Source organism: Orcinus orca, chromosome 4, assembly GCF_937001465.1.
Source record: "Orcinus orca chromosome 4, mOrcOrc1.1, whole genome shotgun sequence".
Taxonomy (NCBI): Eukaryota; Metazoa; Chordata; class Mammalia; order Artiodactyla; family Delphinidae; genus Orcinus; species Orcinus orca.
The window spans coordinates 140658798-140685756 of NC_064562.1; the positions used below are offsets into that span (position 1 = coordinate 140658798).

At 34.3% G+C, this 26959-nt stretch overlaps 1 protein-coding gene and 1 long non-coding RNA gene across 2 annotated transcripts in view; one reads left to right on the forward strand and one right to left on the reverse strand.

The window, feature by feature from the left end:
• The window catches only part of HSPA4L (heat shock protein family A (Hsp70) member 4 like), a 55429-nt gene that overhangs the window by 9062 nt on the left and 19408 nt on the right, over positions 1-26959 (forward strand). The window contains exons 3-15 of the mRNA XM_004265119.3: positions 3175-3232; positions 5193-5333; positions 8630-8752; positions 11547-11646; positions 12009-12142; positions 13902-14146; positions 14289-14365; positions 15002-15153; positions 15628-15734; positions 16954-17087; positions 18726-18925; positions 24699-24797; positions 26705-26842. Of these exons, the coding sequence (XP_004265167.2) occupies positions 3175-3232; positions 5193-5333; positions 8630-8752; positions 11547-11646; positions 12009-12142; positions 13902-14146; positions 14289-14365; positions 15002-15153; positions 15628-15734; positions 16954-17087; positions 18726-18925; positions 24699-24797; positions 26705-26842 (1708 nt within the window). The remainder of the gene's footprint in view (positions 1-3174; positions 3233-5192; positions 5334-8629; positions 8753-11546; positions 11647-12008; positions 12143-13901; positions 14147-14288; positions 14366-15001; positions 15154-15627; positions 15735-16953; positions 17088-18725; positions 18926-24698; positions 24798-26704; positions 26843-26959) is intronic.
• LOC125964312 (uncharacterized) overlaps positions 1-26959 on the reverse strand; it is a 47842-nt gene that overhangs the window by 5279 nt on the left and 15604 nt on the right. The gene's annotated exons all lie outside the window — the stretch shown is intronic.

Below are 26959 nucleotides of genomic sequence, written 5' to 3' on the forward strand. Positions count from 1 at the left end.
TTAGTCCTACATATATATCTGCTTGGATGTCTCAAAGGTACCTCAATCTCAACATGTCCAAAATAGAACTTGTGAAAGTCCATCCCCAAACGTGTCTCTCTTACAGTGTTTTCTGTCCCATTGCATGGCACCACTATCTACCCTCTTACACAAACTGGAAACCTAGACATTATTCTTGATACCTCTTCCTATTATGTATTCCAACACTGTTCAATAAAAATAAATATAATGTATGTGAGCCACATGCATAATTTTAAATGTTCTAGTAGTTACATTAAAAAGCTAAGAAACAGGCAGAGTTTTAATATACTTGATTAAATCACTATATTCAAAATCTTATTTCAACATGTAATCAGTGTTTTAAAATTAATGAGATATTGTAACATTTCTTTTTAAATTTTAAATCTTCAAAATCCAGAGTGTATTTCACACTTAAAATAAATACATCCAATTCAGATTAACTGCGCTGGAGCTCCAGTGTCACAGTTGGTTAGCGCGAGGTACTTATACAGCCTAGCTGCGTTTCATGTGCCTGATAGCCACGTGTGTCTGGTGGCTGCCGGATTGCACCGCGAAGACCTAGTTCATCACAAAGTCCTTTGAGTTTTAGCTCCTGAAATCTCTTAATTCCTTTTCCTTCTGTCTCAGCTGCTACTATACTGATAGAGATTATTGATAACTTCTAGCCCTCCTCCCATTCCTGTAGTCAAAATGATCTCCACCAGGGCTTCCCTGGTGGCACAGTGGTTGAGAGTCCGCCTGCCGATGCAGGGGACACGGGTTCGTGCCCTGGTCCGGGAAGATCCCACATGCTGTGGAGCAGCTAGGCCCGTGAGCCATGGCCACTGAGCCTGCGCGTCCGGAGCCTGTTCTCTGCAACGGGAGAGGCCACAACAGTGAGAGGCCTGCGAACCCACCCAAAAAAAAAAACGATCTCCACCAAACACTCCCCTAATTGAATCCATCATCATTTACTCTTCCTTCAAATCTCATCACTTTCTCCGATAAGCCATTCCTGATCCTCTTTTAGGTCAATTCGTGCTGTTGCACCATGTGTACCCGTTTTTGTACCACCTAGTTTACTTTCACTTGTGACTCTATAGCAATATAAGTTCCAAGGGAGCCAAACGATGTCTGACTTTTTTCCCCTTATTATTATAGCTTTAGTACCCAACAGAGTGCCAGGCATGTAGTAGTTACTCAGTATTCATCTGTTAAATTGACTGAATGAACTTAACTGCTTGCCTTCCCTGAAAAATCCTGTGTCCCCAGTATAACAATATCTTGTTCAGCCCTTGAAAAGCACTGTTCTGGGATCTTTTTTTTTTTCCCACTTTGTATTATATGTAAGCATGGAGTGTTCATTCTATTATTCAAAAGCCTTTAATGAACTCTCATAACCTACTGAAATATATTTCAAATTTATAATATATCATTTGAGACACTGTATAATCTGGCCCTCTGATGTATCTACCAAAATGTCCTATGAAACTAGCAAAGTTGTATTCTTCCTAGTCTCCAAGTGAGCATTAACCTTAGGAGCCATCTTCCCTTTCTTTCAGCAAGTACCTTGGTTATGTACCAGATGTCTAGACCAGTGCTATCCAGAACTTTCTATTCTACAGTGTATGTTCTATGTATTTTCTGTTCTCTGCATATCCAGTAGCCATATGTAGCTGTTAAGCACTTGGCTCTTGAGCCCTTGAAATGTGACTAATGCTGAGGAACTGAATTTTTAATTTTAGTCAATTTAAATTTTACTAGCTACATGTGGCTAGTGGCTACCATATTGGATAGTGCAGATCAAGGCAATGGGACATTATCTACCTACATGGTGTTCACATCCTACTGTGGAGATAGTAAAAAAATAAATTGTATCAGATGGTGATACATTATAGAGAAGAATAAAATTGGGGAAACAGGAGATGTATGTATTGGGGAGGAGCAAAACTGTTATTTATATAAGATAGAGGAGGTATCTCGGATAAGCTGACATTTGAGCCAGAGACATGAAAGAAGTGAGAGCTCATGGCATGTGTTCCAGAAAGAGAGAACAGCGTGTACAAAGCCCCGGATGCAGAAATGTGCTTGCCCTCTTCCAGAAATAGCAAGGAGACCTGTGTACCTAGATTGAAGTTCCAGAGTAGAGCAGCTAAGAACCAAACCATGAAGGGCTTTATTGGCTGTTGGGGAGATAGGACACCATTGAAGGGTTTTTAGCAGAGGAGTTTGTCTTTAAGAGGATCACTCAGGCTGTCTTATTGAAAATAGACATATACTGGGAATGTCCTTTTCCACAAAACAGATACATATTAAAATGCTTTCTTTTCTTTCAAGTCTTAATTCAGAAATCACATCTTCCACCTGCTTTTCCTAAGCCTTATTATCTAGAAGTGATTATTCTCTTTTTTTGCTAGTATCATTCATAATTTTATTTCATATGTTGATTTTCTTTTGATAGACTATATTCTCCAAGCATAGTGATTGTAGCTAGTATACACACAATGCCTGTAAATATTTTTTGATTGAATGAATAATTACCTGTAATTACAACTGAATCCATGGAAACATTTTCTCAAATCACAACATGAAATTTTTTTTTGAAAGTTTTTTTGATAAAAATGTTACTCTACACTTGTTTTTATAAGCCGAATTACATTTGCAGTAATAAAAGCAACAATCATATTGTTCAAAGCATTTCCCTATACTCACTCACTTAGTCTTCACACAACTCTGTGAGTAGGTATTATTATCAACACTATCTTCTTGATGGGAAGCTGAGGCAAATAATGGTTAGGTAATTTCTACAAGGTTACTCAGCTGTTAATGGGCAGAGCCAGGATTTAGATCCAAGGAGCCTGGCCTTACTAAATACAGTTAGTCTTTTTAGTAAGTCATAGACCAGTAGAATTTGAAAAACAATTTTGGGACCAATACAGTGTTGCCAAGTATTAGCACATTAAGAAAAATTCTAACCTTTATTCTGACCACTATTCTATTACTTAAGAAAGTTTAAAAATATGTAAAATTCTGATTTCAGTAACCTATTTTTTTGAGTAAAACATAATTATATTCATTCCTTTAATTCATTTTTTATATAGAGAGAAGCAGAGTAATAGCACATTAGTATAAAAATAACCTTGAGAACAAACTTTTTGTTTTTTTCCTGTTTAGAGCCTGTATATCTTTGGGATCAAGAACGCGAGCCATTGGAAATGCAGCTAAGAGCCAGGTAAATTTTTCCTGTAAATGTTTTGACTTACAGGCAGAGTTAACTTCATATTGGTAACTAAGCTCCCATTTTATGTACTTGAGAGTGAAAAAAGAGAATAAAGAAGATGACTGGTCCTTATATCTTTGTATCTTATTAGATATGTTTTGCTTTGGGTTGTAAAATATTTCTTGAATTTTATTTAAAAAAAATCTTAGTTGTGAAGTCAGAATATGCTACCAAATGGCGTCAGTTTTTCCTTGTATGGTCACTTTCTATGAGGGATATCCTCCTATCTAGAATATATACTTCTACAACAAGTGAATGATGTCTTTGTAAAAGAAGGTGGGAAAAAATGGAGAAACTAATATCCAGAGTAATCCTCTGTGGCTACTATTTTACTACTACTTTACATGGAATCTGTTTAAGTATTTATATTTCTAGGCTTCTGAAATCCGTTTGCATAAAACATTCACTTTTAACATTCCATGCTATAGGTTCATCTTCCTTGGACTTTGTTTATTACCATGAACCAAAACCCTTAACAATTATTTCTTACATTTTAATATATACCTGAGTCTTCTTTATTACAAAATAAGTCTGTTTAATGGGGCATTTTTCCTCATGACTTTTTGTACTCAATTATTCAATTGACTCATTTATCCACGAATTTTTGCTTAAGATTTTTTTTTATCAAGATTGTCTTACAGTTGGCCTGTGTATGAATGTGTTTTTTTCTTTCTTTTCCATTTTCATATTACATATAAACAAATGTTGTTTGTGCCAAAAGGACCCCTTCACTAAAGTTTACATCTCGTATTCTGGCTGATCTTCTTCTTCTTTTTTTTTAATTTTCCTTATTTTGGGGGGCTGCGTTGGGTCTTAGTTGCGGCACACAGGATCTTCGATGAGGCATGCGGGATCTTTTCGTTGCGGTGCTCGGGCTTCTCTCTAGTTGCAGCTTGCGGGCTTCTCTCTAGTTGTGGCATGCCAGCTTTCTCTCTCTAGTTGTGGTGCATGGGCTCTCTGGCTCCAGAGCGTCTGGGCTCTGTAGTTTGCGGCACATGGGCTCTCTCGTTGAGGCGCGCAAGTTCAACAGTTGTGGCGTGTAGGCTTAGTTGCCCCACGCCATGTGGGATCTTAGTTTCCTGACCAGGGATCGAAGTCGTGTCCCCTGCATTGGAAGGCGGATTCTTTAACCACTGGACCACCAGGGAAGTCCCCTGGCTGATGTTCTAAGTGTATCGTAGACCTCAGACTCTCTGAAGAAAGCAAACTATGAGTTACTTCTCCAAAAAAGCTAAAGAGATCAACATGGTAATTCAGCATCCCAGTAGTTTTCATCTCATAACTGAAGATCAAGATCTACTTGGCTTTAAAGATCACTGAGAGGGAAGCAACTGGATCTCAATAATATTCTATAGTTTAAAGTACATGTTCTAGTTAAAGAAAAAAATTACTTTGCCAAAATACAAGCTATTTACAAATTAAGACACTTTAACTTAGCATCGTGTTACATGGAAGGAGTTTTAATTTACTAGCCTAGGAGCAGTTTTCAGCAGTGGAAGCAACATAGTACCACAAAGAATAAGATTGAGAGTAAAAGAAGAACATGGCAATAAAAAACATAGTTTAAATAAAAACACAAATGAAAGTGGAAAGAAAGAAATCAAAGATACTACTTCATTAGCCCAAAAGTGTTGAAGAAAGCCAGAAATGAGTTGTAGATAGATTTTCATTGTATTATTTGAAAAGTTTTAAAGTTTTCTTTTTTGAATCTAACATTCCTAAGGTAGGAGCAGAGTTGGAGGGGCAATAGTGTAATTTTTCTATCAATTAGAAACCAGAAGAATGAATGATTGTGTGTGATTCTGAACTTGGATATGTAGGATAAGGAGACTTGGTGATTCTCAAGTATTAGCATAGTGTTTATTTTGCATTAATTAAGTAATTGATAAATAAAAGTGTTTACTGCCAACAGATAATCACGAATGTAAGAAACACAATTCATGGTTTCAAAAAGCTTCATGGGCGATCATTTGATGATCCTGTTGTGCAAACTGAAAGGATCAGGCTTCCCTATGAGCTGCAGAAGATGTCTAATGGAAGTGCAGGAGTTAAGGTAAGCTTATATTCCCAGAATGCAAACATATGTTCAAATTAAAGAAACCAAATATGATAATATTGCCTGTTTTTAAATATTTAAAAATTTTTAAATTTAACTCCTTTCCTCTGGATGCAGTACCTTTATACCAAAAATACAGGCAGTTTTCGTAATATGCTTTAGTGAATGCAAAAAAAGAATCTGATTTAGAATAATAATCTTTTTAATCCAAATACTTTTATTGTCAAGAAAAAAGGATTATTATTTGGAGAACTTTCAGAGGTGAACCACTTTTAAGGAATAAAGGCAGATGTGATTTAGAAAAATAGACCCCAAAAGTATGTTAGTTTCTATAATGAGCTTTCTCTAATTTAGAAGAATCTTATAACATATTACAGAAGTATTAAAGCAAACTCTTCTTCCAAGTAAGAGATGGATTCTGAATTTTTACTTCTACATCCTGAGACAGAAAGTTATAGATTGGTTAACAAAAACTAACAGAATACCCCAAACCACAGAGTTACTATATGGCTCAGCAATTCTACTCTTAGGTATATACACAAGAGAATTGAACCATATGTGCACACAAAAATTTGTACACTAATGTTCATAATAGCATTATTTATAATAGCCAGAAAGTGGAAACAACCCAAGCGTCCATCAGCTGATGAGTGGATAAACAAAATGTGGTATAGCTATTCAATGGAATATATTATTTGGCCATAAAAAGGAGTGAAGTACTGATATGTGCTACAACATGGATGAACCTTGAAAACATGCTAACTGGAAATAAGGCAGATACAAAAGGCCACGTATTGTATGATTCCATTTTTATGGCTATCCAGAATCAGGCAAATCAATAGACATGGAAAACAGATGTGTGGTTGCTAGGAGTTAAGGGTAAGGGGGAATGGGTGAATCTACTACTACTGCTGCTAATGGGTCACTCTTTTTAGGGTGATGAAAATGTACTACAGTTAACGGTAATCAGTGTACAGCTTTGAATAGACTAAAAACCACTGAATTATATACTTCAGAAGGATAAACTTTATGTGATATGAATTATATCTCAAAGTTAAAAATTTTAATAGCTGATTTTAAACTTGATATATATTTCCATGTTTAGAAGAGGGTTCTGACTACAGGATGGATGATGAGTTGTAGTAAGGAGACATGAAACTTACAGTAGTTCAAAAAAGACACCATGAGAGATCAAAGACAAGTTGAAAAATGGTGAAATTTTTGGATCAGGAGGTGAAATTTGTGGATCAGGAGTTTCTGACTAGGAAGCTGGATGGGTCATGATAGCAATAAATGAGATAAAGAATAATATTCACATGTCCTTTAGATATGATAGCTTCTGGTTAATGATTCTTTGTGGAGCAGTTTTATTCTAAACTACTTAAATTCTTTTGCTTTTATTCTTTCAAAAGAAAATTAAAAATTATGCTTTGTGAGTAGTTTGATAAAAACAAAATAAATTATTTTTACAGAAAGCCAAAACCTAATTTTTTTGACATATAACATTGTATTAATTCAGGTGTACAACATAATGATTCAATATATGTATACATTCAGAATGATTACAGTAAGTCTAGTTAACATCCATCACTGCACAATTTTTTTCCCCTGTGATGAGAACTTTTACCATCTACTCCATAACTTTCTCTATCTTTTTTTGCTCTAGTTTTGGTGGCCATGTCTTATGAAAGAATGCACTAGAAGTAAAGTCTTCTCTTGTTGCAGAGCACAGACTCTAGGCATGCGGGCTTCAGTAGTTGTGGCACGCAGCCTCAGTAGTTGTGGCACATGGGCTTAGTTGCTCCACGGCATGTGGGATCTTCCCGGACCAGGGCTCAAAACCGTGTCCCCTGCATTGGCAGGCAGATTCTTAACCACTATGCCACCAGAGAAGTCCGAAGTAAAGTTTTAACACCTTGTATGTCTTTTTTTTTTTTGGCCAGGCTGTGCAGCTTGCAGGATCTTAGTTTCCCGATCAGGGATTGAACCAAGGCCCACAGCAGTGAAAGCGCCAAGTCCTAACTACCGGACCACTAGGCCAAAACCTAATTTTTAAGTGATACAATTTTTATACAGTCATAGTGAGCGCATGTAAGCTAGTTGAAGAGGCTTTGAAAACGTTAATCAGTCCTGTGTCAAACTAAGTTTCTTCATCTTTTGAAGACTGAAGATCTTTAGCATTCAACTTCTCAAGCATTTTATCCACTTATTTTTTCTGACATTTGTTTGAATAAACTTTGATGTTTATTTCCTCTAACTTTTATATTATTTTTAAAAATACTGTACTGTTGTGCCTCCTATAATCAGACTAAGACACATGGGTACTTGATTCATTTTCCCTTGTTTCAATGTGCTTGATTTTTTCCCATGTTTAAAGACAGTAATTTCATGTAATGCTTGGTTTTGAACTTACTTGTAAATTGATATGGAAACAAATGACTATCAATTTTAAGTCTGTTTCAAAGTAAATTTTATATAATTATTTATACATACTTATACACTTATATACAAACATGCATTGTGCTGCTTGAGAAGTTCTTTAAAGCTCTTCCAAAGTTTAGTGTATTCACTCCATTGGGGTACAAAGTTAAAAGGCATAGCGTTTTCTTCTGTAAGTTGGATGTAGTTATCATATGGGTTCTAAGGTAACTTTGTATTGCTTATAAATATTGTGGTTGTCATTATGAAAGGGTTTGATTACTTGAATAAAGCACAGTATTCCTTGGTCAAGAAGCACTGTAAAGTTTCATTTTAGGTGCTTAAATTCAACCTAGTCTTAAACCTGTGTATGAGATGAAGTAGTTATTTTAAAAAATAATTTAAAAATTCCATGTATACATCTATATGCAGTAATATATATTAAATTTCTTTTTTTTTAAATAAGGAATTTTTTTTGGCTGTGTTCTCATTTCCTTTTCACAAAACTGTATTACTAAAGTTTTCATTTTAAACCCAAGAAGAGTTCTAACTTCCAAAAGAAAGATTATTTGATCTTTTTCCCCTTATTTGTTTATAAGAGTAGTGAATGATAAAACTTGCTCTTCTGGGAGATGGGGATCTGGAGCATGTAAAGACACTCTTGATAGTTTATTTGGTTGTAATACTATGTGTAAGGCACTGGAACTTCAGAGATGAGACATAATGATACTAGAGCAATCCTTTTGGTATATAACTTCATTGAGCAAGGACTTTGCCTTTTTCACTGTTGTGTATCGATCATGTATAAGGTAGGTGCTCATAAAATACTAGATGAATAAATGACTCTTGATAAATATCTCCTCTTTTGGCTTTAGGCGCGATACCTAGAAGAAGAGAGACCTTTTGCAATCGAGCAAGTTACTGGAATGCTGTTGGCTAAGCTTAAAGAGACTTCAGAAAATGCTTTGAAGAAACCAGTGGCTGACTGTGTGATTTCAGTAAGTTTTACCTCAGTAATGAACACTCTTGAATCATATTTTCCAGTGTATTAATGTTGTATTGAAATATTTTCCTTCCCTTTTCTTTATTCCTTCTGCCCTTATCCAGTAAATAACCTAAATCCATTTTTACTTTTATGTTAAAAAATTATTTTATTTGATAAAGTTCAGGATTGAGTTTCCCATAAAGTTAACTGTGATAATCAGTGAATCTTAAAATAAAAACTAATGTATTTGATTAGTTGGTGACTGCTGTACCTGCCACTTATCCCTAAGAATCTTTCCAGGTAGCACTTAACGTCCCACCCCTAGGGACCGACCTTAGTAACATTTATGTCAAAGGTTGAAAATGCCCAGTTGGGAATTTGAGATTCTGTATATTCTGTATCAGAAATAAAAGATCCTTTTTTTAAAATGATAAATTAGATGTATTTAACGTGTATACTTCCAGAAGTTTTGACATACGCATACACCCGTGAAACCATCATCATCACAATCAGTATAATAAACACATTTATCACCCCTCAAAATCCACTTGAGCCTTTAAGATAAAAATTGTTTTTATATAAGATGAACAACATGATGCTTTGATATACATAGTGAAATGATCACTACAGTCAAGCAAATTAACATATCCATCTCCTGTGGTTACTTTTTTTGTGTTTGTGTGGTGAGAATACCTGAGATCTACTTTCTTAGCACATTTCCAGTATATAATAGAGTATTGTTAAGTGTAGTCACCATGCTGTACATTAGATTTCTAGAACTTATTCATTCTACATAACTGACATTTTGTACCCTTTGGCCACTGTCTCCCCATTTCCCCGACTCCCTGCCCCTGTTAACCACCATTCTACTCTATCATATGAATTAGACTTTTTTAGATTCCACATATAGGTGAGATCATGCAGTACTTTTCAGAAAGAAAAGATCTGTCTTTTAAAGATTCTTAACAAAGCGTTTAATCTTTTACCCCCTGTTTTATCTCTTGAGATCCCATTATATATTGATAACTAGTTTTTAAGTTATATGTTGTCACCTAAATGTGAATATATTCTTAGTATTGTTAAACTTGACTACGTAAGTTCAGGAGTCTCATGTCATCAGAAAAATAGAATCGTATTATGAACTCTTCAATGAATTTAGTAATTAAAATTTGTCAGGTGTATTTATTTATTTTTTTAAATATTTATTTATTTGGTTGTGCTGGGTCTTAGTTGCGACAGGCGGGCTCCTTAGTTCCGGCATGCGTGTGGGATCTAGCCTTGACCAGGGATCGAACCTGGGCCTCCTGTATTGGGAACATGGAGTCTTAACCACTGTGCCACCAGGGAAGTCCCTGTCAGGTGTATATAGAATTTTTAAATGAGAGAAAAATATTAGCTTAGTATTTTGTTTTCCAGTCATTTTGTTATAGTAAATGATAGAGTTTACCATTGTCCAGGCCCTATTAAAGGCATTTAACGTGTATTAACCCATTTAATCCTCAGAACCACTCTGTAGGTAGGATATTATTAACCTCAATTTCACAGATGAAAAAACTGAGACACAGAGAAGTTAAATAACTTGTGGTCATAACGCTTCCATTATACTGCTACTTGAAAGTATATGTCAGAATGGTGCACATTTTAAAAATGTATCTTAAATTCAAATCCATCCCTATTTATTTAGCCATACTTGATTTTACTTTCATGTCAGAAATTAGTATCAGAACATGGCATTGTGAACTTCTTGGGCATTATTAACTTTGTAATCAGTGCAGTAGACCCATGTGAGCTGTACAAAGGGAAGTATTTTCTGCTCTATGCACTGTCATATCCCTAATGGCTAGAAGAGTACTGGTACATAAGTGCTTAGTGAAAATTAAGTGAACCATACCTTATAATTTAGATTTTTGTCTGAAGGATAATACCAAAATCAGGATATACAAACTTATCAAAATTCAAGTTCTTTTTGTGTTATTATCTATTAAATGAAATTTCTAAATTCAAAAAGCACTAAGATTGGAGGAGACTACTTACTTAAAATTGGAAGAGCCCCAAGTTTTATACATGGATATACTTAATTAGCTTTTTAGAAATTTGTCTGTAGACCAAGTGAAAGTGCTTCTTAGTTTGACAGTAATAAGTATATGTAATCTTAATTATTAGTTTTAAATTAAGAGTTTATTTTTTAATAGAAATATATTTAATGTTTTTTCGTGATTTATAAAGAAACACATGCTCATCATAAGTCCCCTGCAATATAGTTCCCCCTCCCTTTGAAATACAACCATTGTAAACATTTGGAAATATATTCTTCTAGTAGTACATACATACACAAAAATGAAATCATGCTCTACATGCCCCCTTTTTTTAATGTAATAAAGATACTATTCCATGACAATTCAGATCGATCTGATTCTAACATCTATGTAGGATTCCATTATGTGGATATAACATATTTAACCAATCTCATTTTAATAGACTCTTGGGTTTTTAGTGTTTCATTATTAAAGATCAACAAATAAGTATTTTTATAGACCAACATGAGAAGGATTTAACATATTTTTGAAATCCTACAATATTAATTCTGTTTTACTAATTGCTTTAAATTTGTGTTCATACTTTAGGTCAAACTTTATGATGTAGAAATTGCCAACCTTAAAAAAGAAACTAGTATTTTTTCCTCATTTATTTTATTAGAACACCAGTCTTTGCCTTAAGCTGTACATAAGTTCATTTTTCAATTGATGAAATGTTTAAGTAAAATCTATTACATTGAACTAATAACAATTATTGTTTTGCAACACCAGATTCCGAGCTTTTTCACTGATGCTGAGAGAAGATCTGTGATGGCTGCAGCCCAGGTTGCAGGCTTAAATTGTTTAAGGCTAATGAATGAAACCACTGCAGGTGAGCAGTTTGCAATTTGAAAATTACTGTCAGAAAAATATTATTATAGTCTTTTTTCTAATTAATACAAAGCATTTATTTTTTAACTCTATTATGTACTGATATAAGCTTGTCATTTTGGAGCACAACATTATGGCAGAGTTTAAACATGTCTTTCATTGGCTATAAGAGTCATTAATATTATAGGGTTATAGATGGGTAGAGAAAAAAACATTAACCAATTTGTGAAAAGTGAATTTACTTTGAAACTAATAATTTGTATTACTCTACTGTATGTTAAAATGTAGTATCAACATGACTTGCCTATTGTTTCCCAAGTGATTGCTAGGCTGGAATTAACCTAATTCTTTGTTCTTACATAGTTGCACTGGCATATGGAATTTATAAACAGGATCTTCCTCCGTTAGATGAGAAACCAAGAAATGTAATATTTATTGATATGGGACATTCTGCCTACCAGATCTCAGTTTGTGCTTTTAACAAAGGAAAACTTAAAGTAAGTAAATAAATGATTTACTATATTTAATTTTAATGTCTAAGAGCATATGAGACTAATGCTTGGGTTTAAATCCTGGCTCTGCCACTTAAAAACTGTGACCTTGAGCAAGTTACTTAACCTCCCCAAATCTCAGGTTCCTCACCTGAGGATATTATCAGTAAGTACCTCATAGACTTGTTGAGGATAAAATGAGTTAATGATTATAAGATGCTTGGAATGCCATATAGCAGATATTATGTGTTAGCTATTTTTACTATTGTTGAGGTTTTCAGTCACCTATCAGGGAGCATAAATTACATATTTATAAATGTACATAGGAAACATTTCTAAAATGATTCCCATTGTCTTTAGAAACCTTTCTATCCTGGAGTCCTAATCAAAATTTTCTACAGTGTGGTATTATTTACCTCTATATGCTTATCTTCTTACAGCCTTTGTTCGGTTTTGTATTCATTTCTACATTGATTATCTTACCCAGACTTAACACACACTCTCTCTCTCCCCCCATTACACACATGTATAGATTAGCTCAGAAGAGTAAATGCTTTGGGTTATCCAGCACCTTTTAGAGCCTTTCGTCTTGCCGTTTATAGTACTATGTTAACATCCTTGTAATCAGAAAATTAAAGGGAAATGACTCATAGTGAATGTAGAATTTCTTGCAAATTGATTTAATCCTTGGTATTTAGTGTTGAATTTTAACTTAATTAAAAAAGAACATTTTCCTTTCTTCCTTTTTAGTGAATACCCTAGAGAATAGAGCTGTAATTTTTTAGATCACAGGCCCCTTTGGAAGTTTGATAAAAGCTATGGCCCTTCTCTCAGAATGATGCACATTTGCACTAGTCACATACCTACACAATTTTACATCTAATTTTGGGTAATACTGGACCTCATGAGAAGTCTGTCCATGGATTCTTCATGCTAATCTGGGATAACATCCCAATCAGTCTGTGCTCACATCCTACTGTGATGTTTACCACTATTCCACCACCCATCCTTGTGAAAAAGAAGTTGATGAACCACACCAACAGTGGGATTCTACTTTTTTAGTCATGACTATTATAAGTAGTTATTTTTGCCCTCTCCCTCGGGGAGAGAGACTAGATGTCTTGGTCCTGTTTTCAAGAACTATATCGTTGAAGTGCTGTGACTCGTCTATTCCTTTTCCACTCGACTGCTAACTGGGGCCTATTGCTCAACAAGCTTATTAAATTTTTGTCTCTCCTCTTCATTTTTTTTGTTTTCTTTTTTGTTCCCTCGTGTGCTTTTTTGTTCCTTCTATATATTTATGAGGGATGGGGGCACTAATTCCTGATTTGTAAGTTGACCAATTACAATATTTTAGATTTAATCTTTGGATTGGCTCTTCTTGGCTGTTTTGTTTTTGGTTACATACTTAGGACCCTTTCTTTGCTCTCTTAAACTTGGTTTTTGGCCCACCTGTTCAGTGTTGTTATAGAACCATGGGTTGTGAGATAATGAAGTTTTAGTCATTGTAACTCAGTTATTTCAGAATTAGAATTATTCTTTCACGTAGGTATATAGATCTATAACTTAAAGCAGATAATTCAGAGTGGTTAGATATGTTGGCTAAATATAAGTAATAATTAATATAACTGGTTCCAAATTTGGTACCCCTGTGATTTTTGTCAAGGTCTTTGGTTTTGATTTTAATTTTAAAAGGTATTTTGGAGGGGGTGCTGAAAACATCTAATATTTCTGAAAATTCAGTTCTGGTTTTTCAATTAAACAGGTCTTGGCTACTACCTTTGATCCATATTTGGGTGGCAGGAACTTTGATGAGGTTTTAGTAGACTACTTCTGTGATGAGTTCAAGACAAAATATAAGATAAATGTAAAAGAAAACTCTCGGGCCTTGTTGCGCTTATATCAGGAATGTGAAAAACTAAAGAAGCTAATGAGTGCAAATGCATCAGACCTTCCACTGAACATTGAGTGTTTCATGAATGACCTTGATGTTTCTAGTAAAATGAACAGGTACCATGCATGCTTTCAGTTTGAAAAGTGTTTCCTTATTTTATGTTTAGTTCATGTCTGATTTTTCTTCGTTCTGTTATTTTAGAAGATATGCTCAATTTTTATATCCCCAAATAATGAATTTTATTTCATTTTCCCATAGGGCTCAGTTTGAACAATTATGTGCTTCCCTCTTAGCCAGAGTTGACCCACCATTAAAAGCAGTAATGGAACAAGCTAGTAAGTGGAAGTTACTGAACTAACCATCAAAACTGTACCATGGTGTTACTTGAATGGGGTAGAAAATGGTAAAAACAATAAAAAATTCATGTGCTTTTTGAAGACTTATATTTCTTGTTTTAGAGAAGGAGATTATAACTCATTGTTTATTCATAAGAGCAGGGCCACTAGAAATCAAAGTTTATGAGAACTCCTTCTGACTCATATTGTTTACATCATAAAACTAATGCTAGTTATATTTGAAGATGTCTATATGTAAGATTTTAAAGATTGATTGAAAGTTGAAATGAGGACATGACTGCTTTTTGTTAGAGTTTTTTGTAATCAATTAAAATTACCTTCTGTGGCAATTTGTGAGGTGGAAGTTAAAACTGAAGGACTCTGAAGTCCATGAGGTGCATGTCTGTTCTTGTGGTCACTACATCATCTAGACCAAGTACAGTGCCTGATAAGTAGATAATTAATATCTATTAAATTTTGCTTTTTTCCAAAATTTATTTTTAACTTCTTTCCATTTTACCTCGTTTTGAGCAAATAAAAAAATACATTTTTTTAAAAAAGTACTTTCTGGGGTCTACTGTTCACATTTTTATAAAGACTGTCTTATTTTTCTCAATTAAACCTTTCATTTTCCAGACTTACAATGTGAAGACATAAGTAGTATAGAAATTGTAGGGGGAGCAACACGAATTCCTGCTGTGAAGGAACAAATCACTAAATTCTTTCTTAAAGACATAAGTACCACATTAAATGCTGATGAAGCTGTTGCAAGAGGGTGTGCATTACAGGTATGATTATTAGTCTTTTTTTTAATTTTAGAATGTATATTTTGCCAGAAATATGGTGATAGGCCTCAAAGAACTTTTTAATATTATCTTGTCCAACCAGTTATCAATAAGCTAAAATTAAATTGAAATTATTCCTAAAATATAAGGGTTGTGTCTGTCCCATTTGTTTTTAAACTATCATAGGACAGTATGTCTGTAATTATACCGAAAAAGCATTTATTTTATTAATTCTTATAATTATTCCTATTTAAAATTCTTTTTTTTGAGATTTAAACATATTTTACATCAGTTTTTGTAAAGTCACAGAAAGAGTGCTCTGACACTTTAAAATTTTAACTAGTTATTACCAAAAACCCAGAAATTTTTAAAATGTAACTATTTTATTATAAGAACTTTATTAAGCAGTTCAATCATGGTAACCTAGGATATGTTTGGTGTTTGTTGATTTAAATATGGTATACATCTTATTTTCAGTGTGCGATTCTCTCACCAGCATTTAAAGTGCGTGAATTTTCCATAACAGACCTTGTTCCCTATTCAATCACATTAAGTTGGAAGACCTCTTTTGAAGATGGGACTGGGTAAGTTACTTCTAAAGCCTTGGTTAGAGCTTGTCATAAATAATCAATTGAACCTACTATTCTAAATTAGAGGAATTTATACTTCTTAAACTTGTCAAACACTTTAGAATACTATCTTAGAAACAAGGAGAATATGAAAATGATATATTATCTGTAAACCATTATGGCATATTTTTAATTAGTATTTTATTACAAAAGTAAAACATTCTCATTTTCAAATAAAAATCACAGTATAGAAATATAAAAACTTAAAAATTTGCATTTGCCATATCCCAACTCCCTTAGCCCATTTTATTGAGGTAACTAACTATTGTTAACAGCTGGGTATATATCTATCCAGTCATTTTCTTTGAATATCCAAATAAAAGCATCACTTTTAAATCGTACTTTATTATTAAATTTGCATTTCTGACTGTTGTGAGCTGCAAGTCTTTTCTTGCTTTGACATTAACATTTCCTTTTCCATGAACTGCCCAGGATATAAATTGTTTACTTTCCTACTAAAATAAAAATCTGTATTTCAAATATTATATTTGACTGCTTTTCAGAAGTATAGTTGGTATAATAAAATAAACCTGTATTTAGGTTTTGAAGTTGCTTTTAAGATTTTGTTCTGTGTTCTATACATCTGCACCCCCAAGAAATTGAAATTTTTGCACAAATTTCAAAAATATCGATAGAATTTGGTCCTCAGATGTGAGCAAAAACATCCTTATATATTGCCTTAAAATATACCTATTCTCGGGGCTTCCCTGGTGGTGCAGTGGTTGAGAGTCTGCCTGCCGATGCAGGGGACACGGGTTCGTGCCCTGGTCCGGGAAGATCCCACATACCGCGGAGCGGCTGGGCCCGTGAGCCATGGCCGATGAGCCTGCGCGTCCGGAGCCTGTGCTCCGCAACGGGAGAGGCCACAACAGTGAGAGGCCCACGTACCGCCAAAACAAACAAACAAACAAACAAAATATACCTATTCTCAGATAATTTTTCTCAGTAGGATAGAATTGTCTGTTACTATGTCAGACGTTCTAGAACTTTGAGCCCTAAACCTGTCAAAAGGCATGTTTATTTATAGCAAAACCAGTAATGCTTTTTCTTAAAATTTGTGCACAGAGGCCTTTAAAATTGCTGCTTATCATGAATTAAAAATGAGATGGATTCTGTAATTAGGTTCACAGGCAACTTTCTATTTATTTTAAACTGTTTTCCCGCTCCATTTTAGGGAATGTGAAGTATTCTGTAAGAACCATCCTGCCCCATTCTCAAAAGTCATTACTTTCCACAAGAAAGAACCATTTGAACTAGAAGCATTTTATACTAATTTACATGAAGTGCCTTATCCAGATCCAAGAATTGGTAAGAGAACTCCAAAACTTTTTTTTCATAAATTTTAGCCTCTTACAAATATGTTAATATTTGAATCAAGGAAACAGAGTAACATTTCAGCTAAGCCAGCACTGGATTTTTAAAGAAAAATAATCATACTTTTTTCTAAATGTGCACTTTTTAGTGCTCAGAGTTTATTTCTGGAATAACAGCAAGTTTGAATCTTTTTAATTCATTTTGAAATGTATATTTAAAATGCTCTGTAATTGACCTGAAAAGTTTGGGTGAGGGTTATTTTTTAATGGAAGAACTCTTTAATCGGTAAACTGAAATTGTGCTGCCAGACTGACTACATATTCTGATTTTAAACTTATGTTCACTGGCAACAACTAGAAGCCAGTTAATCATTAGATTAATACAAAAGTGGAAATAGGAGACTGTAATATCCATTTTAGCTGAGTAATCTTTTAGAAGATATAAAACAAAGTATGATTTACATCATTTAAAAGAAAAGGAATAGTAAATTAAAAAATTTTCTATATGTGCTACTTTTATTGATAGACTAAAAAAGGAGACAATATTAATTTTTCATGTACATTATTTAAAGCAGTAGAAGTACATTATTGAAAATGGTATTAGTTTTCAAGGGCTTCTGGAACAAAGTACCACAAACTAGGTGGTTTCAACAATAGAAATTTATCATCTCACAGTTCTGGAGTCTAGAAGTTCAAAATTAAGTTGTTGGCAGGATTGGTTCCTTCTGAGGGCTGTGGGGGAAGGATCCATTCCAGGTGTTTGTTCTTGGTTCATAAATGGCTCTCTTCATGTTCACATGACGTTCTCCTGTGTATGTATCTGTCTCCAAATAAGGACGCCAAGTCATTTGATTAGAACCCACCTGATGACTTCACTTTAACTTGATTACCTGTAAAGACCCTATCTCCAAATAAGGTCATCTTCTGAGGTTACTGGAGAGTAGGGCTTCAATATATGAATTGGGGCCAGAGGGAGGTCACAATTCAACCTCTAATATAGGTCAGCCAGATTTTTTATATACAGTTTTTCTGCCTGGTAGTGTCTCTTTACTATGGATAACATTATATATTTGAGATTTTTTTTTTCTGAAAAATAAAACATCAGATTTCTTAAAGTGAAAAATTAAAGTGACCTCAGTAGGTAGTAGTGACTGGATAACTTAGCAATTTTGCTATAGGAAAAATCCAGAAAAAATTTTAAATTGCTTTATTTATGAATTACCAAGATGATTATGATTTGCAAAGTTTATAGCAAAAAGGTAATATCTGTTTGGTTTTCAAACTCAGAAATTGTGTTTTGTTATTTTGGTTTTAGTGTAGCAACATTGTAAAACTTAAAAGTGATATTGCCTTCAGTCAGATTGTCCTTGGTTAAGATCCCAACTCTCCTTTTTCCTGTTGTTGATGATTTTGGGCAGGTTGCTTAACCTGTCTGAGTGTTTATACCAGGTTTATTAGTATATTAAAAAGGTAATCTGGGGGAAATGCATGTCCCACAGAAATTAATCAGCATATGATAATTTATGATTTTCTTTTGCCAGCATCTGAAAGATGATAGTAAAACTATTGAATAAATGAATTGAATGAGTTAATCTGAGGCCTATGTACTGATCAAAGCTCTTTTTTCCTTAAGGGAGCTTCACTATTCAGAATGTTTTCCCACAGTCTGATGGTGATAGTTCCAAAGTTAAGGTTAAAGTTCGTATTAACATCCATGGAATCTTCAGTGTGGCTAGTGCATCAGTAATTGAGAAGCAGAATATAGAAGGGGATCACAGTGATGTTCCTATGGAGACAGAAACTTCTTTTAAGAATGAAAGCAAAGATGATGTGGTATGTAGAAATTCTGTTTCAAAAAGGTTCCTCTAATATATGCAGTATCTTAATTCTACCTGGTACTTTGAATAGTTGAAAATATTAATATCTGAGGTTTTGCTCTGAAGTTCTGCTATAGGAATAAGTATATAAACTTTTAAAAATAAAATCATTAAAGAATAATTCTATTTTAAATGCTCTACATCTTTTCACATTGTAACATGCTTTTCGGAGGTTTGTGTATTTTTCGTAGCATTATATGGAAAATATGCATATGTGTGTCTGGAGTCATTGTTCCTAAATTCTTTATTTCTATTAAAAACATTTATTATAGCTAGCTTTTTAGCTTACACATAAATCCAATTCGGAATGATAAATTCTGAACTGTATACATATGTGTTTTTAGATTGAGAATACATGCTTAATAAAGAAATTTTCAGAGCTTAGTTAGGAGATATCTGTGGCAGTTGAGCAGAAGAATGTGCTGTACATTCAGTAACATTAAAACAGATTTTTGACAGTTTCTTTATGAAAGAGTTATATGATTCTAACATTGTATTTACTCTTGGCATACTATGAATGAAGGAATCTTAGGAGAAAGTTATTATATTCCATTACATAAAGTTTTCGTCTTTTTATGTATACTATTTGTAAGTTATTTTTAATGGCTTTTGTTGGATTTTTTTCAAATCATAATTGGAGGTCTGCCCTAGATTTTTCATATATTTCTGCATGTTAAGAATGGATTTTAAGATTTTAAATTTCAAGACAGTTTCTCCCTTTTGTGAAAGTTGTCTTTTTGTCTGTTTGTACTAACAGCTACTATAAAATCTTTTCTTCCAGATTGATCAGAATTCTACCACTACTCCTAAAGTACTTCATTTAAGGACCATGGCATTTTCTTTCATTCTTCTTCCCGTGTGTTATTTTCCTATTACATCCTCCCTTCCTTGAATTGAGGAGAAGGAAATACTGTCCTAATATGTTAGTGAAGATACAGTCAATGTTTCATAAATAAACATAAGAGTAATAGGTGAAAAGTTAATTTTCCTAATTGTAGTTCACAACAATGTATGGCAGACATTTAATCCATTTAAGATTTATTTTTTTGCTAAAATTGAAAGCATTCTGTATGCCTTTTATTTTAACATCTTTATTGGAGTATAATTGCTTTACAATGGTGTGTTAGTTTCTGCTTTATAACAAAGTGAATCAGCTATACATATACATATATCTCCCTATCTCCTCCCTCTTGCATCTCCCTCCCACCCTCCCTATCCCACCCCTCTAGGTGGTCACAAAGCACTGATATGATCTCCCTGTGCTATGCGGCTGCTTCCCACTAGCTATCTACCTTACATTTGGTAGTGTATATATGTCCACGCCACTCTCACTTTGTCCCAGCTTACCCTTCCCCCTCCCCCTGTGCTCAAGTCCATTCTCTACATCTGCATCTTTATTCCTGTCCTGCCCCTCGGTTCTTCAGAACCTTTTTTATTTTAGATTCCATATATATTTGTTAGCACATGGTATTTGTTTTCCTCCTTCTGACTTACTTCACTCTGTATGGCAGACTCTAGGTCCATCCACCTCACTACAGATAACTCAATTTCATTTCTTTTTATGGCTGAGTAATATTCCATTGTATATATGTGCCACATCTTCTTTATCCATTCATCTGTCGATGGACACTTAGGTTACTTCCATGTCCTGGCTATTGTAAATAGAGCTGCAATGAACATTGTGGTACATGACTCTTTCTGAATTATGGTTTTCTCAGGGTATATGCCCAGTAGTGGGATTGCTGGGTCGTATGGTAGTTCTGTTTGTAGTTTTTTAAGGAACCTCCATACTGTTCTCCATAGTGGCTGTATCAATTTACATTCCCATCAGCAGTGCCTTTTAGAGTGAGTTCTTTAAAAGCTGTTTCACTTTCTTCACCTCTTTTTCTTCAAAGTCTCTGTGTAATGTCTTAGACCTTTAGTTTTCTCTGTGTAATGTTAGTGAATCCTGGGCACTAAAAACAAGGAGAGTATGGCACCCATTTTCTACCTCTCCTGGCATTTCTTATTTGCTGCTTCTATTTGTCTGTGGGCTTGAAATCCAGTTAGCCAGTCCTTTAGGATGATCTCTTGAATGTGGACTTAAAAAACTCACTTGTGAATAAAATGTATGAATTTATAACATCTGCTTTGGCCATTCATAGATTGATTTGCTTACAAGAGTGTTTTCGGCTTACTAGAACGCAGGTAGTTGGTGTTCCATATAAGGTATTTCTTCTTCTTAAGTGAGATGTTCCTGAGTATTTCTTTTATAATTTATATAATCAAGAGCCAAAAAAAAGGTAACTAACGTTATGGATCATATACTTAGCATTGTTGGTGAGCACATTCACATATATTAATCTCCTTTTAAATCCCTACCTTAGCTGATACAATAGGTGTTGAATAAATTGTAGTTTATTTCCTTATTCTTGCTAATAACGTAAATTATTTCCTTGTCATTGCTTTTAACATAAGGGGTGATGTTGAGTACCCTACTGTGTAGAAAACATCCTGTGTACTGTATTGCTTAATGGTTCTCTCTAGGACTTTTCTCTTTAATTCTGTATCCAGAAGTTTAAAAGCTTAAGGCTTGGGCTTCCCTGGTGGCACAGTGGTTGAGAGTCCGCCTGCCGATGCAGGGGACACGGATTCGTGCCCCGGTCCGGGAAGATCCCACATGCCATGGAGCGGCTAGGCCCGTGAGCCATGGCCACTGAGCCTGTGCGTCCGGAGCCTGTGCTCCGCAACGGGAGAGGCCACAACAGTGAGAGGCCCGCGTACCGCAAAAAAAAAAAAAAAAAAAGCTTAAGGCTTAAATACCATTATAAAGCAGTCTCTCCCTTCCCCCCTCCCAAAATGTGAACAAATTCAAAGTAGACTCTGGAAGCTAATTGTTTTAAGCTTTACAGCAGAAGGTAAGAGGATAATAAGTTCTTTTTTACTGTTCCCTAGTTGCTGACATTGCTGGCTCTTAGGTCGATGAAACCCAGACATATATCAGTGAGCAACAGTAGGAGTTCTTTGTTTTTGTCTTTCTTTGCATGAGAGTCAATTTATGAGAGATTATTTTATGGGCCTCATTTTTTCATTAAAAATTAAGATGGCTTCGATTTTCCTGAAAAACCATAACATAGATTGCCAACTTTTCTTCAATACAGTATAAGGATATCTCAGAAAATGGACACTTTTCTTCTAGGTATTTATTAATATCTGGACATATTAGGAAGGTATTACAACTTAGGCTTCATGGCACAGTGAAGGATCAAAGAGACTATCGTACTAATGTACCACAATTTATTCCCCAGTTGTTGACAATTTGGTTGTTTATCTTTCTATTTTTTAATTCAAAACATCTGATTACTTATATGTACCAGGTACTGTTCCAGGCACTGAGGATACAGTGGTAATAAGCAAGATAAAGAAGGTCCCCACCCATCTGTAACTTACATTCTAATGGAAGAGGATAGGCTAGAAGCAACAAGATACCATATAAATATAAAGGAAATTAACAGCAGGGGATGCATAGTGGAAATTAAGTGATGAGGAAAGCCACCTGTGAGGAAGGAAAAGGAACGCTAGCCTGAAAGATTAAAAGGCAGTTTGAGAGTAAGGATCAGGTAGGTAGTTGTCCAGACAGAGAGAATAACAAAGGCCCTGATGGCAGGATATCCTTTTTTATTGTTACAGATACTAAGGTAGCTGATAATATAAAATACAGAAAAGGGGAGAGTGACAAAAAAAAAAGAAATTGAGAAGGTAGATCAAGGGACAGATTAGATAATTATTCTGGATTTTATTCTTAAGTGCTTTTTCATTTATTCAGCAAATAACTAGAAGTACCTAAATTGTGTGTTTGGATATAGCAGTGAATAGAAAGACAGTCTCAGCCCTCGTGGAGTTTAAAATCAATTAGAGAAGCCAGTCTAGAGGCACGTCCATTAACTTACCCACTAGTGATAATATTCCTATGAACCTTCTTAAAATTATTTTAAAAGACTAACAAATTACTCTCATATCAATTGTAAGATGTACAGTTTTCCACTTAATATATCTGAAATTGGGATGGGTCATGCAAATGATAATATCTTATATTCACTGTTGCCTATGGCAGTAATCATGAGAAGTTCTCATCATCTGTCTGTTCATGTGTGAACTTGGTTGTTATTCCTAATGGCATGAGTAGGCAATTGCAACCCCTTGACATTAAACAACTTAAGGACCATTCAAGGAAGGAATATCAGTCCTGGTTGTTGTCCGAAAATAATCTATTGACTCCTTCTGGTAAGATAGAGAAAAAAACATCATAAAACTTGTAGAATAGGGGACTTCCTTTGGCGGTCCAGTGGTTAAGACTCCACTGCAGGGGGCACGGGTTCAATCCCTGGTCGGGGAACTAAGATCCCGCCTGCCACATGGCGTGGCCAAAAAAAAAAAAAAAACTTGTAGAAGATGTGTCAGTGGCTTATAAGAAAACATTAGAGACCATACAGGAGCAATTTTTAAACAAATGGCTGGGTCACTAATGCTCTTGATGGCACAGAGAACAATATTGTGTAGAAAAATTCAGACATCAACAACTTAAGTGATTTAGAAGAGTTGGATTCTTAATGTGGAGTCGTTTTAGAAATACCTTAACCATATTATTTGGTTTATTTCTTTTAGAGATATGAATATATACACAATAGAAGAGCTTTTTCAATAAGTATAAAATAAAAATGCCAAGTGATAAAGTATTTTGGCCTTAATTGGCAGCATTGTTTTCTTAGTATTACATGAAATAGAGTTATTAATGTATTTGTGTCTTTCTGCATTACCGCAACTCACCACTATAACACATTTTCCACCGCTTTTCCATCATAGGGTTGGGAAAATTGTAGAGTTGGAAGGTGGTAGGGCAGGGAGGATGGGGGGTGGAATTTCAGTAGCTGACCTTTTAATTACGAAGAACAGTGGTGTAAATTATCTTCTAACTTGTTTTTCTCTTTGGCACAAATAAGCATTTATTCAAGATAGCCTTCTGGACATTATATGTATACTTAACTATATATATATATATATATATATATATATATATATATATATGAAGACCTAAATTATCCTGATTCCTGAATTCCAAGCTTTCTCCTTTTTAGGAGGATGGTGGTGGGTAAGATTAAGAAAGACCAGAAAAACTTAATACTTGTGATTGTTTGCCAAGTGGAGAGTCCATCTTGGCAATCTTATGGGTTGAAAATTTGTCTTTTAGACATTAAGAAAAATATTAAAAGTTTAAATTGTAATAATTCAGAGACATCTACTTAGACAGTTTCGATACATTTCGTTTGAGTATTTTCCTACATTTAAAAAATATAATTGAATTTATGTGTAATACTTAAATTTTGTATCTTTTTCTCTTTATTTTCCCACATTAAGTTCTTTATAAACATTTTTCATGTCAAGTTTAATGTTCTCTTTTTTTGTGAATCTTCGTTTGTGAATTTGACTTGAGAACAATTTTCCATTTATTTTGCAGTTATTTGGCCACAGGTAAATGAAACAAGATTTATTCACATAGCATCAAATAGATCTTTTCATTTTACTTACTACCTGTTAATCTAGTTATTTATAGTTACTCTCAAAAACAGCTTCTACTTCACTGTGTTCACAGATTTGAAAACAGGCTTGAACTCTAAGATGCTGTTCATTACCAAACAAATGAAAGAAAGAAAAAGACTACAGATATTGTCAATTACATATTTTCTTTGCAGGATAAAATGCAGGTTGACCAGGAAGAAGAGGGTCATCAAAAATGTCATGCTGAACACACTCCAGAAGAAGAAATTGATCATACAGGAACCAAAACAAAGGTTTGTTATACTATTACTGTGGTTGTGTCTTTTTGAGATTGATATTTTGAGTTAATACATTTGCTGTGTAATGCATGCTTTTAATACACCTGGTGTTTTAAATTTCGTATTATGAAAGTATATAACCAGAATAAATACACTTCAGTGACTCACTATAGAAGATTTTTAAAAGAATGAACTCTAATATGAGTAAAATTATTTTTTTGGTGGGAAAAAAAGATGTTTTTCATTACTTTTTTTTTCTCACTAAAAATCATGTAATCTCAGAAAATAGAAATCAGAATAGGACAAATGAAGAAAACTTAAATTAGCAATAATGCTGCATCTGAATATTAACCACTCTAAGCATTTTGCTGCATGTCATAAAGCTGTTTTTTGTGCAAAATAATATTTTGGAAGTAAAATTTTAAAGGATAAATGACTCTATTATTAAGAGTCATTATTTTATTAAGAAAATGATTGCTGATAGAAGAGAAGGGAGAAACACCCTGCCCCAGTCACCCCGATGAATGTGGCTACAGCTCTAAACTATCATCTTTGACAGATTTTTCTAACCTGAGCAGAATTTAATCTGTGATGGTTAGCTGTATAGATTTTTTCCAAAGGCTATAAAGATTCAGTTATAAATCCTAGTAATATAAAACCTGAAACTCATTTTTCTAATTTTTTTATTTTATTCAATATGTTTGCCTTTAATTATTCAAGAGCTCTATTGAGATATAATTTACATACCATGCAATTCTCCCATTTAAAAGTACAATTCAAAGGTTTTTAATATACTCACAGAGTTATGCAATCATTATCACAATTTTACCTTTTCATCACTCCAAAAAGAAGCCCTGTACCCATTAGCAGTAACTCTTTATTTTCCTCCCAACCCTCCCCTTGCCAGCTCTAGGCACCCACTAATCTTTTTGTCTCATTGACTTGCCTGTTCTGGACATTTCATATAAAAACAGTTATACAATATGTAGTCCTTTAATGACTGGCTTCTTTCACTAAGCATGTTTTCAGGGTTCATCCAGGTTGTAGGATATATCAGTACTTCATTCCCTTTTATGGCTGAGTAATGTATCATACGGATGCATAGCACATGTATTCATTCATCAGCTGATGGACACTTAGATTGTTTCTACTTTTTGACTATTACGAATAATGCTATGATGAACATATATAGGTTTTGTGTGGATGGATATTTTCATTTTTCTTGGGCGTGTACCTAGGAATGGAATTGCTGGGTCATATGGTATCTCTGTGTTTAACAATTTGAGGAACTGCCCAACTGTTTTCCAAAATGGCTGCAATATTTTCCTATGTTGTCAAAAATGTATGAGGGTTTCCATTTCTCTATATCCTCACCAACTCTTCCTCTTTTTTTTTTTTTTATTATAGTCATCCTAGTGGGTATGAAATGGCACCTCATTGTGGTTTTTATTTTATTTATTTTTGGCTGGGTTGGGTCTTCGTTGCGGTGCGCAGGCTTCTCATTGTGGTGGCTTCTCTTGTTGCGGAGCACGGGCTCTAGGCATGCGGGCTTCAGTAGTTGTGGCATGTGGGCTCTAGAGTGCAGGCTCAGTAGTTGTGGCGCACGGGCTTAGTTGCTCCACTGCATGTGGGATCTTCCCGGACCGGGGCTCGAACCCATGTCCCCTTCATTGGCAGGCGGATTCTTAACCACTGTGCCACCAGGGAGGCCCTCATTGTGGTTTTAATTTGCATTTCCAGCACAATATTTAGTGTATACAGGGTGTAAAATACTATCAATATTAAAATAATGTTTTTAATTAAAGTATAGTAGATGATAATAGTTTTGTTTGATTTTACTTTGTTTCATCAGAAATCAGTCTCTTAAATATATTTTTAAGCTAGTTTTAGAAATTTATACTTTTCTTGCATTTCTTTTGCAGTCTGTACCCTCAGATAAACAAGAGCGATTAAACCAGACCATTAAAAAAGGAAGAATCAAGAGTATTGATCTACCTATCCAGAGTAGCCTGTGTAGGCAATTGGGCCAAGATCTTCTCAACATCTACATTGAAAATGAGGTATATAAATCAGAATTGATGCTGAAATAGGTGGTGGCGTGTTCTGAAATTTTTGTAGAAGTAAATGATTATCCGTCAAATTTGTGGAACTAGGCTATAACTCATAAGGAATTATTA